This window comes from Citrus clementina, unplaced genomic scaffold (genome assembly GCF_000493195.1).
Source record: "Citrus clementina cultivar Clemenules unplaced genomic scaffold, Citrus_clementina_v1.0 scaffold_3, whole genome shotgun sequence".
Classification (NCBI taxonomy): domain Eukaryota; kingdom Viridiplantae; phylum Streptophyta; class Magnoliopsida; order Sapindales; family Rutaceae; genus Citrus; species Citrus x clementina.
Window position 1 is genome coordinate 22,984,044 of NW_006262339.1, and position 15,446 is coordinate 22,999,489.

The 15,446-nt window shown below is 28.3% G+C and overlaps 2 protein-coding genes across 2 annotated transcripts in view; both read left to right on the forward strand.

Annotated features, from left to right (window-relative positions):
- Positions 1 to 1,798: 1,798 nt before the first annotated feature.
- On the forward strand, positions 1,799 to 3,562 carry LOC18049257 (probable carboxylesterase 18). Its single transcript, XM_006441715.2, has 2 exons — positions 1,799 to 2,033; positions 2,790 to 3,562. The coding sequence occupies exons 1-2, from the start codon at positions 1,799 to 1,801 to the stop codon at positions 3,560 to 3,562; spliced, it is 1,008 nt and encodes a 335-aa protein (XP_006441778.2).
- An 11,375-nt stretch (positions 3,563 to 14,937) lies between these two features.
- Positions 14,938 to 15,446, forward strand: part of LOC18049259 (probable sucrose-phosphate synthase 4) — an 8,361-nt gene continuing 7,852 nt past the window's right edge. Inside the window, exon 1 of the mRNA XM_006441717.2 lies at positions 14,938 to 15,311. Within this exon, the coding sequence (XP_006441780.2) occupies positions 15,102 to 15,311 (210 nt within the window). The 5' untranslated portion in view covers positions 14,938 to 15,101. The remainder of the gene's footprint in view (positions 15,312 to 15,446) is intronic.

Consider the following 15,446-nt stretch of genomic DNA (forward strand, 5'->3'; position numbering starts at 1 on the left):
TGCCACGTCAGCAGACAACATCTAATAGACCCCATCAACTAGAGTCAATCTGCACAACAGCTCTCAACTTTTTCATATTCTTCATTTCAGTCCACATACACATGTCTTCACACCAACAATTGAACAATTGAGGTGATAGATGATGGTTGGAATTGCTAGAAAGAAAAGGTTGATGATGGGGAATAATTTGGCAATGGCGAAGGCTTGTGAATTGCGACAGAGGGCAGTGAATCTAGCTGTAGTTGGCACCGCAACTTAGTGATTGTTTTGGTGGTGTTTAGGGTGGTTACGATTACGGATCAGAGAGTTTAATGGCCATGGTCAACGGCGTGTGGGTGTTCAGATGGGAGAGAGGATTGTCAGGAAAGAAAAAGAATGGTGGCAACGGCTATAAAGGTGGTTTTTTTTTTTTTTTTGCTTTTTTTCAATTGATGGAATTAATGGATGATGGATGAAGGATTTGTGTATAGAGGGTGGTTGATAGTCATGAAAGCTCTGCTTGATACAGAGAACGTCTCTGATATCACTTGACACAGTGCGGAAGCTACACTAAATGTCATTCTAGCATATGTTCTTAAAACTTAAGAAAGAATAACTCTCAAGGAGAGAAATGTTGAATTAAACGACAAAAATCAACCCAAGGGGAATAATCTGAAATAGCATTGATAAAGGAACTTGAAGGTTTACAACAAACTGTGAATAATAGGCTTACATATACTAATAGTTAACTTAATTTTAATCCTTCTCAAACAAGAGGAATAATCTAAAATCCTAGTTAGAATAAAATCATAATTATGATTCAAATAAACTTAATAAAACAAGATAAATCTTAATAAAATACTAAATATTAAATTGATTTAAAATATGAAATTTCTAATTTATTCTATCCTATATATTTTTTACATCATCAGCAGGCGGGGCAATGGCCCGCTTCTTCTCTGGACAAATTAGGTGGTTACTTAATACACTAATTCTCATAAAGGCCCTCAAACATGCCTCGATTCTTATATAAATCCTAAAAAATACTTAAATCTTCGTAAGAGTCCCTAATATCTACAATGAAGGGCCCTTTAGTAAAATTTCATTGATTAAGTTGATAAAATATTTATTTTCAAATTTTTTACCATAATAATATTCTTTCCCAAAGAGTACGTGCAACCTTGTATTGTTGTAAGATAATTCATTATTTTCTTCATAATCTAAAAGAAGCTTCATATATATATTTCCTCGCTTAACTAAACATAGATACCCAAGTTTTCGAATTTCAAGTAAGTGAGACTTCAAAGGTCCTTTTATTTTTTACAGTGCGAAAGGGCAACGACAGAGATGTAGACTTTAAATTAAACATATACGGTCACACTAATCTTTATTTTAACAAAGGATATTGAAAGTCTAGCATGAACCAACAACTCTCCTAAATATTATTTTAAAATCGCCATCGCCAAATGGATTGAAAAACAAGCAAATACTTATGTATACACACTGCATGTAAGGATATGGCCTCTCTAAAAAATTTTCCTTTTAATCGCAAAATAAATATTCGTAAAACATCACCTAATGAAATTTACAAATATTTTATGAGAAAACCTAATACCAAGTAGCAACCAATAATTATAAACTTTGCAAGCAACTTGCACGCATTGACAAAAGATGGAAATATAATAGTCTCTGCCGGCCAGGCCGATCAGTCTTAATTAAATTATAAAAGAATTAAGTGTGGTTTAGTCTTATGAATTTTGTGTTGGTAATTAAGGCTTCCACTAATTCTCTGTTCTCTCATTTTTTGATCCAATTAAAAATGTCATTAATCAAACTCCCATGGACTCTCAGTCTCAAAATAACAATATTTGAATTCATCGTAAACGCCTGCCGCCGCTCAAACGGCACCGTAAACCGCCCTCTTTGTAACTTCTTTGATCGGATAGCCCCAACCTCAAAGACCCCTCAAAACGGCGTCGTCACCTCTGATGTCGCCGTCGACAGCTCCCGCAATCTCTGGTTCCGCCTCTTCACACCCACCACAATCCCCAAAGGTATATGTTTATAGAATCTCGTTTAATTTTCTAATTAAGATTTGCATTTAGAATCTTATTTAAGTTGTATTTAATTTGTTTGAAAATTTCATAGTAATTAATAATTTTATCAGTTTATCTTCAGTCTTCAATAAATTTAAGAGCGCATCACTCTTTTTGCAAGTTGTTTATTTTGTAGTCTTTTGTTGTACTTTCTTGCATGCATTATTGCAATTTATTTTTCTAGAGCTCCCATAGAGATCTATTTAGTTTTCTATTTATTTCAAAAAAATTTAGAATTGTTCCTATTTCTATACATAGTTCATATTCGGCCTCCAAAACTTACATATATTTGATAAAATCTATAAAATCGTCTTTGATTATAGCCCCAGCGGTTGGCTTCTCAATTTTAAAATTTTTTATGTAAATAGCGCTTTCAAGTTTATAATTTCGCTATTACGACTCCTATTGAGCCAATCTTGTTAATGCCTCTGTTCCTCAGGAAAGTTTAAAACAAAAGAGTCTATATCACTACTGTCAGATAACTGAATTTATACAAAGAAAATGTTAATTAAAGTGATAAAAGAACTGACAAAATGCTTACAAGATAACGATAACTGGTGCCGATTTATTGTCGATATTCTGAGATCAATAATTTTTTTACTTTTAAAAATTCTTGTCATGAGAATTTATTGTTGAGATTTACACATGACAATTTTAAATTTTGATATTCTTCTTAATTATGTGAATTTATTCTTTGCGTTTCACGTTTGTTAGGTGGCTATGAGCTCGGCAGCCTGCCAATCATCATCTACTTCCATGGAGGCGGATTTGCATTCCTTTCCGCCGGTTCAATCGTCTACGATGAGTGGTGTCGCCGGGTTGCCCGAGAACTACAAGCCGTCGTCGTTTCGGTCAACTACCGTCTTGCACCGGAGCATCAGTTTCCATGCCAATACGAAGATGGCATGGACGCCTTAAAATTCCTAGACAGTAATCTTCAGGAACTTCCGATCAATGTCAATCCCAAATGGTGTTTTCTCGCCGGCGACAGCGCCGGCGGGAACTTGGCACACCACGTGGCGGTGAAAGCCGGAGAGTATAATTTTAGCAACTTGAAAATGCTCGGACTCATATCCTTACAGCCATTTTTTGGAGGAGAAGAAAGGACAGAATCGGAAATTAAAAATGATAGGAACCCACTTTTGTCATTAGACTTTACAGATTGGTATTGGAAGGTTTTTTTGCCAAACGGGTCGAATAGAGACCACCCGGCAGCAAACGTATTCGGACCCAAATCGTCTGCCGATGTGATTCCGGAAACTTTTCCGGCGACATTGCTTTTCGTTGGAGGCCTGGACTTGTTGAAAGACTGGCAAATGAAATACTACGAGGGGTTGAAGAGAGCAGGGAAAGAGGTTTATTTGGTGGAGGATCCGAAAGCATTTCATTGTTCATTTATGTATAAGGAGTTTCCTGAGTATAATTTGTTTGTTAAGGAGATTGACGATTTCATGCTAAAGCAAATGAAAGGGACTATCAATAATTAAGTTATTATTGTAGTTGTTTTGGTTTCAATTAATTCAGTTGGTAAAAACTTTTAAGATAGAAAATAACTACGATATTCAGATCTGAACCTTACTGACATGAGTATAGAAAGAATTGTAAATTAATTTTTTTTCTTTTACCTAGAATAGATACTTTCAGGAATATCGTTCTCGACCTTAGAAATTATGGCCAGGGATGTCATACGATTGTCCGGTGACTCCCAATTTCACTTGCAATTATTTTGTCATAACAATTTTCTTTCTAGTAATTTGTGAAATGATTTTGAGTTTTTGTTAATGTTTAGGCATTATAAATGAATGGGTGTGTGATTGTACTATACCTAGTCCATTATGCTCAATAGAATGCTTTAAAATGCTGATCTTGACCATGATCAAAGCGTTTTTATGAATAATTAACCAGTTGTTGGTTGTGATGATGATAATCTTTTGACTTTATAGAAAGTTGGAAGTTGTCTAGCTCAGTAGCTTGCATGGACTCTTAGATTAGCAAATTCTAGATTTAAAATATATATATTTAATTTGGAAAAAGCTGGTGAAATGCCCCTTACTAATTATATATTAATTTTTATTTTCTAAATTAAATTTCTTTATAACTCTCCAGCTTGCGCAGCCATACATGCACGTAGTTGACTGGTCAGTTGTCACAAATTTTGTTATAAAATTAAGATGTATTATTTCTCTTCTAAAAAGGTTGTTGATCACCTACTACTTATTTAAACCTCAGCAACTAATAATTAATTAAAAAACATTGGAGTTACTTTTTTCAGGGATATAACTAGCTTTTCTATTAGCAAATTTTGAGTCGTATTTCTAGTAAACAAATAGTAACAAGAATTTCACAAATGGACGATTTGCAAAATAAATTGATAGAGTATATGTTTTACTTAAGTCCTTGTTACTAGAAAAAACTCGAAGACCAAAAGTATTTTAGTAAGGGTGTTCGCAGATTGAATTTTGTTAAACATCAATTTATATCTGATCCACAATTTTGTGGATTATAAATTTATAATTTAATCCAATCCATAGATTGGTGAAATTTAATTCAAATTCAATCCATATGTTTGCAGATCGGATGCGGATTCGACCTAATTTATATTTAATCCACTATTTTGCGGATTGGTTTGCGGGCTAAAAATTTTTAATTATGTCTTATTCATGAACTAACTAAAAAAAAAAATTAATATAAAAATAATTTTTTTACCGATCAAATTTAAGATTAAATAATATTTAAATTAATTAGTTGTTTAAATAAAGCTAGAAACTACATTCAAAATTTTAAAATATAACACACCAAAAAGAAACAAAATCACATTTATTTAGATTAGTACATGAAAATTAACTGTTTAGAAAGATATATTTGTTTATTTAATTATTTTTATTTTATATTATTATCATATAAGATATAATATGATATTAATGTAAATATATTCTAACTTATTTATTTATTAGTAAATACTATGTCATATTTACAATTTAATTTTTTTATTAAATTTTTTTTTTGTGGATTTGCAGATTTTTATTTGTGAATGATTTGATGATGGATATGTTCTTGGTTTGCAATAACATATTAAAAATCTAATTGTATATTCAATAATTACAATAAATTTACAGCCACAAAACTTGGGAGTTGTATCACACTTTTTTCCTCCCAAAAACACATAATTTATCCCTCTTACACAAAAAGCTTTTGGTATCTAAATTTCTTCATACAAACAACTAGCACTCAATGATGGCATGCATGGTCCTCCGTTTTGAAAGGCAAGGGCGGGCAGCCCACCGTGGCGGACGTTGGACCCACGATTACGAGTTTTGGCCCAGCTGAATTATCTGCCCACCAGGTGATTACTTAGACGGGGCTTAGGTACAGTCGTACAGAGACGGCAATGATGGCTTTGCCAATACCACGCCTACACCTGTAAAATAATGAAATTGCCAAACCCCATCATGTCCCCTACAGGTTTAATTTTTTATTCCAAAAATTCGCCTATTACATGTTTAAACAATTACTAAACCTGTATTGATTTATCCAACAGATTTTTTGCCAATTCTCAAGTACAAAAATATAAATTACATAATTCAAATTATAGATTTAAAAAATTAGTCTCAAAATACACATAGTATACTCAATTCTAATTTTTAACGATGTAAGTGAGAACGTAAAAATTTTAAAATTAAAACAAATACATAAAATGTATCAAGCTAATACAGATTCTTTAATTTTAAGTATGAATATATAAATTTTTTAATTTAAGTAAAAAATACATAAGTCCATCGCAAGTACTTTTATTTTGAAAAAACAAAGAGCAAAGAACCACAATCCATAAATTAGCATCCAGGAGTAGCGACCGTGATCCATCTCATTCAATACTAAGCTCCAAGCTTCAAGAATTAAGATCTTTTTTTCTCATTCACCACCACCCCTAGGCGATAGCACCAATTCAATATAATTCCTACAATTGCCCTATATATATTGTTTTTGGGTTTAGTGCTAGATCTCATTCTTACCTTATGGCTTATATAATTATTTAAATAAATATAAAATTTTAATTATTAAAAGGTAAAAAAAAAAGTGCGTATCCAGTGGATTTTTTTCCTTTACCAAACCCGCTAGCTATCTGTGGTGTGTTTTGGTTTATATTACCAAAACTGCCTATTACTTGCAAAATTGTCCTCAATGGACAAGTTTTCGCATGGGGGTTTTTGCGAGTATATAGGTTTGCTGGCAAAATTTTCATTCCTACTTAGGTGGTTTGACTCATTAAATGTGAGGATAAAGAGGACTCTATCATTCCTCTGGTAATTATAATTGGGCAGAGATAGACATATCTCTTTCACTTGTTAGGTAGAGTGAATTTATCTCTCCAATATTAATGCGTGTAGAAATTTGAGTTAGCCTATGTATAATAACTTAATCTAGGATAATGGAGTAGATGTATCCCTTCAATATAAGCGTTAGAAATTTAAGTTGTGTCCTAATAACTTTATCTAGGATATTGATCCCAAAAATTTTTTTATTGTAAGTATCGCTAGTTTTCTCATTATAATACATATGAAGAAAAAAAAATAGATTGATTAAATAAAACTATATGAAAATCATGGACTAAGTAGAACCAATAATGTTAGTATGGTAGGAGGCCTATTTTCACATTTACAAGCGTCACAACAACTTCAAAGAACTTTGCATTTAGTTCGGAACCTTCACATCTCATGAGCATAAAGCATATTTTTTTTGGTCAGGCTTTTAACACGCACTCTCCAATATATTTTGATAATAAACTTTTAGCTGAGTATCAATAAATTAAGATGAAGCTGAGGTCTTTTAAAAAAAAAGAAGAAGAAGAAGAAGAAAAATTCTTGAATAAACTTATCATAAGTTCATAACTGCATCTACAAGCTGAAATAGACTTTTTAGATGTTTCGATTTTAAAATATAAAATTTGTCTTCTTTAAATGGAATCTATTCTTGTTCAACGCTGCCACTGAGGGATGCCATTGAGTTTTACATGATCCGTTATAACACTAGGCGGAATATTTACCAGTTTAATGTTGTGGGCCAGGTTCATTCAAAAAGGAAAGTCAATGCAAGCTAAAAAAAGAAAAAAAAAATCTTGGATAAACAGTTTGAGTTAATTATTTAATTTGTGTCCAATTTTTTTTTTTAAATTATCCAAAACATCCTTAGCGTATATTTGTTTCTATTAAAGTATGCTCAATTCTTCTCTATTTTTCATTTGTTTCAGATCAAATTCTTTGAATTTTAATTTATATCGAACAAATTCTATTTGTCATCGAAAAATCATATTTAATTACTATAAAAGTAAGGGAAATTTTAGATAATATTTAAAAATATTGACTTACTGAGTAATTTAATCCAAAAGGATTAAATATGAAAAGACATGTAATAAAAAAAACTGAAAAACAAATTTACTCTTTTTATAAAATACGGTTGAGATATTTCCACCACACTATTTGTGTAAGAGTGGGACTATTGGCACCCCTCTAAATATCTCTTAACGCCCCTTTTCTTAATTAACCCCATTAAAATATTTTTAAAAATTATAAAATTCTTTTAACACCTCCATCAATGACAAAAATATCTTTAATTAAAACATATTTGTGTAAATCTCATTCTTTAATTTTTACTATTAAACCTCATTTCAACAATGGGGTTTCTCACCTTTTTTTTTTTAATTTAAATTTGGCTCTACAATAGATTATGATGTATATTATGCAATTCCCAGGACTTAATTAGGACTAATTTGGAGATGGTGCAATTGATTTTCAGGACTTTTATTGAGTCTGTTCAGCGACTGGAGATACTAAGGTGCGGTGGGGTTGAATCGAGACCTTGAAGATAATTGGCTTGCTTTGCAATCCCAGTTAGCTTTGGCTTGCTTACATGGATTTTGCAGAATTACTGAATTGTGAATCTGCTTGAATTATTTATGTTCTAAATAACTTGCTCGTTAAATTCTTCCTTCTATAATATTTGAATGTATTTTTGAAGTGATTAAACTTTACGCAACTTTCTAAATAATTTGCTCGTTAAACTCTGTCTATGCTTGGGATGTATTATTACAATCTACAAGACATCAACAGACTAAGGAGAACATATATATTTGCAATTAAAGATGGAACTAATCGTTTTTCTTTAAAAAAAAAGAAAGAAAGAAAGAAAGAATGGAACTAATCGATACAAATGATTACTATTACACTAATGTTTATATTTTTAATGTCTTCTTTGTCAATACTAAGAGAGATATAGCTAGAAAAAAAAAAGTTTTCATCTCTCTATTGTAGCCATTGGTGGTAAATTCCTTACCTAAAAATTAGAGGAAAAAGCAACCTTTTTAATTTCTAAATTTGTTAAATTTTTTTTAATAAAAAAAATTATTTGACTTTTGAGTGGGGTTTAATTAGAAATTATCATATTATGTAATTTTAATAAGGGTTAAAATTGTACAATAATTAAAGAAGTTTTAAGAGACATTCGGAGGTGTGCCAATAGTCCCACTCTTTGTGTAAACCTACCCTGCTTCTAAAACAATATTTATAATAAGTTCACATTATTTTTAATAAGTAAAAATCAACCAAAAAAATTGTAATTAATCCTTCTTATATTCTTTTTCTTCCTTGGATTTCTTTAACCATCCTTCACCATTAAGTTTTACTTCACTATTTTACTCTTATGAGATAAAATAACCTAAAAACCCCGGTAAATATGTATTTTGTATCTAGTAGCTTATGTATTTAATTTTGTAATCTACAATCTAACTTTTTAAATATCTAGTAGCTTATGTATTTAATTTTTTAATCTACAATCTAACTTTTTAAATAAAATTGAATAATTTTTAATATTTTAGATGTAAATGACATAAATTTAACTTACTAATAATTTACATGAGTATTGTACTATAAAGATATTATATTAGTTTAAATAAAGATTAAAATCATATTAATAAAGTAGAGTTGACATATCATTTAGAAACAATGAATTTTTTTATAAAATAAAAAAAAAATTGTTGAAGCTAAAGTATATTTTTTAAGAATAGTTTGAACTTTCTATAATTATTTTTATAAGTGGGGTAGATACACAAAAATTTTGGGGTGAAAATATATCAAGCTATACAATATTCCTCCTCAAAAATGAGCTCGAGAGTAATTCCATAAAAAAAAACCCTCTTACTTTCACTAGAAAAACAAACAATATACATATATAAACATATTATAACATAAATCAGTTCCTAAAACAGTTTTATTATCAATATATTCCATTTTTTTAGAGGCCTCTTGCGGTTAACGCAATTCAATTCTCCTCGTAACCAACCTTTTTTGATAATTTTTTTACAAAGGTATAGAGATCAGTAAAGTTAACATGAATTTATTGACTCTTATATTTTCAATATTTTAACTCAAATGACTAATTAAATAAATTATTTGAAAAAAACTTGGCCACACTCTTGAGGGCGAAAAATTTGATAGTGACCTTCTCGTACCAACTTAATTTTCAGAACATAAATTTAGTGGTTGTTTGTTTTTCTGACTCAATTACTTAATTGCCTTATTTTCAATCAGTTAAGTCATTAAATTTATTTGTTTTTTTAACTTAATAAAAAAGTTTAGTCATTAAGTTATAAGTAAAGATATCTACACCCCCAAAGTTTAGGGAAATGGTTACTAACAACCCCGAGTTTTCAAAAAAGAATACCAAGACCTTTTTTTTTTTATCATAATCCCCTTTATTTGTATTGTCCCAAAAAAACAAATTGATTCTAATGTTTGTAATAAATAGAAATATAACATTAAAATAAATATAATAATATATACATTTTAAAATAATTTCAATATTTAAAAAATATTTTAATATTTTACATCTAAATAGAATCGTAATATTAAAATAAATCTATTAAAATTTAAATTATTTTGAATATTATGCAAAATAATAATTTTAACTTTATTAGTATATGAAAAAAAAATTAATCGTAAAATGTACTTAATGCAAATATTTATTTAAGGTCTCAACAATAAATAAAAATATATTATTAAAAATAAATATAATAATTTACATATTTAGATTTATTAAAATATTAAAATATTTTATTATTGTTAGTCTACTGCATAGGTTACATTATTTATATAATATTTGTATTTATTAAAAATTTTAAAGTCAATTTTTGGAATAACAAAGGTAAAGGGTGTAATGGTAAAAAAGAATCTTGGTGTCTGTTTTTGAAAACTTTGGGGTGTTAGTGACCATTTTTCCAAACGTTGTAGGTGTAGATATCATTTTCGCTTAAATTATTAAACCAAATTTTTTTACCTTTTTGTTTAATCTAAAAATTCTAAATGACATTATTAAGATATAGTCTTCAAAATGCCCCTATCTAATTAATTTATTTTCATCCTTACTAAAATAACGCTTACTAATTAGCATTATTATTCATCTCTAAAACTTGTGATAATATAGTAGTAGATTATAATTTTTTTCATCTTTATGTTTTCTTCAAATTTTTATTATTTATCTTTACTATTTTTCATGAATATTTTTCATATAAAATATTATAAACTATAATAAAATTGATTAACATATTCTAATTTAGAAAATTAAAGACGCTGCATTAATCGAACATGATTTATGTTATGATAAATACTATCTTATTGATATTTTTTGAAATGTTTAGTGTGTATTTAACAATGAAATTTTGTAAGAATTTCAAATTATTCAAATTGAAAAAACAATTACTTAATATTAATTCAGATTCAGATATTTAGTTTTATTTAAAATTTAAATTAATTCAGGTCTGTTTTAATTTTAGATAAAAATAAAAAATAAATGATACCTTAATTTGAGTAGGGTGCATCGATGATGCATGGTAACATGACAATTCCAGCCATGTGATTGGGCCAATGAATAGAAATTGACTGAAAGCATAATGCATGATTGCTCGACTAGGCACCCATCCTCAAATGGGATCCACGCGATCGCATAAAAACAACACCAAATTAAATGATCAGAAACCAAATGTACATATGTCACAAAATGTTATGTCAAAAAGAACTAGTGGCGTATATTTCTTGGCAGAAAGTGAAGTAGAGAAAAAGAAGATGATGAAGATCAGAAATGAAGTAAAGATCATAAACGAACAATTATTTGAATGGCCACAATTGTGATAGAGCCCTAACCATGTGGATATTCCTTGAAATATCCAATGAGTTTTCTTCCTGCCCACTTGTTTTCTTTTTATTGTGATTATTTTAATGATGCGTGTAACCTCCCCCAACTCCCAATTCCATACGCTACTACTATTTTTAGCTATGATATTTTTTTTCTAATTTTTATTTTCTTTCTTTCTTTAATTTTATTATCATTCTTTTTCCTATCACACTCTTAGCTATACTCTTTTCTTACACTTTCACTTTTTCTTTTTCTTTTTGCTTTTCTCTTTCCTTTTCTAGTTTTCTGAGGATCTTCATTTTTGTTCTTTTACAATACAAGTCTTTTTTGGTCCAAGTGTTCTAAGTGGATTGTATATTTCTCATTGCCAAATCACCTTTATACTTTTAGGTCTCTAATGTATCTTAGCTCGGAATAAATTGGGTTTATTTATTTGTCTATACATCAAATTATTCCATAAATGCATACCAATTATCCCATATACAAAAGTTTTGATACGCTTTGTCCTCGTTCAGTGAAATTATGTCGTATACAATTTGTATAATTATATTTAATCAAACGTACCAAAGACTTTTTTTTCTTTATATTATTTACTAACTATACATAAATTTTTTAATGTGAATTTATGTCAAAATTTTTAGTAAAAAAGCAAATTAAAATAGTTCGTGTGTGTGTATTATATGTGGCTGAAGAATGTGTAATTGCAAAAAAAAAGGTTCTATCATGTCATCTAATTATTTTTTTTATGATTTTCAATTGTCCTTTTTCCCCTGAATATATGTGTAGATTATATTTATAATTTTTTTATAAAATAAAGATATTTTAATTTTACAAAATAAAAATTTGCATATAATTTTTAAGAATATAATATTGAATTACTATCAAAACAATATTAAACTATTTAAGTTTATCTACAAGTTTGCATGCAAACGTTTGCACATGAGATTAACCCTAGGCCTAAGATAATGCTTCTCACGCATCCTCCCATTAAGTTTGAGAGTATTTTTTACCAATTTGAACCTTTAGTTTTATGCCTTCATAAAAGATGATTTTATAGGAAACATGGGAAAGCTCATGGATAAACTGAATAGGAAGGTCATTTTTTTTTCTTTGGGTGACCACTAAATAAAATAAGAGAAGAGGAAAAAAGTCTCTCATGTTTATAATATTATATATCCTATTAAAAAGTAAAAATGAATCTGTTTAAAAGTATTTTATATTTGAAAAGAATTTTAAAAAAGAATAATGCACTCTAAAACAAAATTAAAATAGTGTAACAAAAAAATAGAAAGAAAATGCATTTTATGGCAATGGGCAGCAGTTATACTTGTAATAAATAGCTTAAAAAACGACTGTGGAAAAGTTTGTCATTTGTTAGGCTTAAGACAAAAGAATACTTATTCAGAGTTTTTTTTAGTGCATCATCATGCGAACAAAATACATAATGATGTTATCATAAGACAATGTCTCATGGATGCGTCATTAATTACTCTTTCCATAATTGTACAATGTCCTTTTTTTAATTTGGGAAAAAAGTCTTTTTCAGGTTTGATACAATAATTCATTTCATCTTTATTTTTTAAATAATAACTCATTTTATCTTTATTTTTTAAATAATAATCCATTTCATCTCTATTTTTAACACAATAATCTAAAATATCTTTCCGTGAATTTAAGATAGTTTACTTTCTAATTCATTTAGGGTAAAATAGGATTTTTAGTTAAATAAATGTAAACCATTTTAAAATAAAAATATCAACAGTAATAAATAACATCTGACTTTTTGTATAAATTTAAAATTTAAGAATAACTTAATAAAATATATATGTGTTTGTGTTCATTAAATTTTTTTAATGAAGTCAATTAAATTTTTTATTATATAATAATAATAGTAATTATTATTACTATTGTTGTTGTTGTTGTTATTGTTGTTTCAATCAAGAATCACTGTCTATATCAAGGTAAAAAATAAGCTAAAAGATTAAAAAAAATTGCACATTGTATGCAATGTATTTTATTATATGGTACTTTTAAATTTGTGTTTTTATATCTTTATTGTGTATTTTATTAAGGAAGTGAAAGAGTTTGTGTTTGCTTTTGGTAGAATAACAATATTGATTGATTATTTATTTATTTATTTATATTGACCATATTAAAGTCAAGGACAAGTAAAAAAATAAAAAAAATACTCTAGTGCCAATAAAAATATATTTTTTTATTTGTCCTAAATATACATTTTACATATTATTTTCTATTGTTATTTTTTATTCATTATGCTATTCTTAAATTTTAAATTTAAACAGAAAGGTAGATTCTTTTAATTGTGTTTTAAAATAGTTTATATATCCTTATTTAAAAATCTTAATTTGGCCTTAATGACTTATACGGTATATTGATGGTAAATTAATGAAAGGGTGTTTTGGGCTATTGTTTAAAAAGTAAGGATGAGATGAGTTATTATCTAAATAGTAAAGATGAAATAGACTGTTACATCAAATCTTAGTAACGCAAAGGGCATTTTCCCTTTTTTTCGCTTAAAAACTTATCATAATTAAAAAAATTTTTTAAAGAATATATATGAATGCTTCTAATGCATTTAAAAAATTACAAATATACATACATACATACATACATACATACATACATACATATATATATATATATATATATATATATATATATATATATATTGAATTACTGTTGCTTTAGAAGTTTTGTAAAACTTGTAAATTAAAAAAGAGAGAGAGAGAGATAAACAAAAATTTTGATCTAGTACTTAGTTCTACTTACCTTTTTAAGATCTTATGTTATGAGCATGTATGATTAATATTAATTATATATTATTTTCTATTCAATGACAACCAATCACCATATTATAAAAAAGCTCTGCACAAAACTTAATCCAACACTAATTCCAAATCGTGGAAACAAACCGTATATGATCCATGACAGGTACACTGAGCCAGCTGTTCAAAAGATTTTCCAGAGTTTGTTAGGGAAAAAAAAATGAAAAAGAAAAAAGGTTAACTATGAGGGTTGAGGGCAACCCCCAAAACAAATTTTTATGAACGAATATTGCTCAATAAAAGTGAACAAATCAAGGAACTGCCTCATCAGCTTTCTTCTACTTTTGCATAAATCTTTTTAAAAAGCAAAAAAATGAACATAAAATTAAATGGTGAAGTTAAATTTGATTTATATTATCATATATGCACGGATTCTCTCTCTCTCTCTATATATATAAGTTTTCAAAGTAAAGCTATATATCTTGGGTTTTAACTTAAGTGGAGAATAAAATAAAGAATATGGATTTTATAGTAATATACTTCGTGAAAGGAATTTGAGTGACTGAATGAAAGAGAGAAGAGAACAAATGCCACCGAATTCAACAAATCCATTTACAACTTTTTGAATATCTTTTAAATAAAAATTAAATTTTATGATATTTTTAATCTCAAAATAATATCTGTAATTTTCTCTAGCTATTCCAATGCCCTATAAAAAGCCTAGCTTCTTTGTTTGCAACTCGGTTTCAGAGAGATTCTGGAAACCACACCTAGCTATCTCTTTCTCTCTCAAAACCATTTTTTTTTTTTATTCGTGCATGAAATATTTTCTTAAAACTATTTTCCAATAAGATATCAACCTCAAAACTTTCTCTCAAAATTTTCATATTCCTCCATCTATGTTGATGTTTCTTTGTTTTGTGCTTTCTAATGGTTTTTTAGGTCTTGAAACATAAAAGTCATACAACAAGAGTTCGATAATAAATCTTTATCTTGGCTTTTAACTTCTCCCGAAAGTGCTTATCTTCTAGCAATCAGAAAAGTAAATAGAAGCTGAAAAATGGCTGGAAATGAGTGGATAAATGGGTACTTGGAAGCAATATTGGATGCGGGAAGTGGCAAAACAAAAATGAATGACGGGAAATTCAAGCTTTCCAAGTTCGAAGAAACTAAGCAAAAAGAAGGCCAATTGTTTAGTCCCACAAAGTACTTTGTTGAAGAAGTTATTAATAGCTTTGATGAATCTGATCTCCATAGGACTTGGGTCAAGGTTAGTATAGTAATTAATTAGCTTTCTCTCATTAATGTTATTTTTTAATAATATATATATTTATAAGAAGTTAAACAGAACAATCATTTTTCTATATGCAAAGTAATAAACATATCCAACATTTTTTTGCTGTGA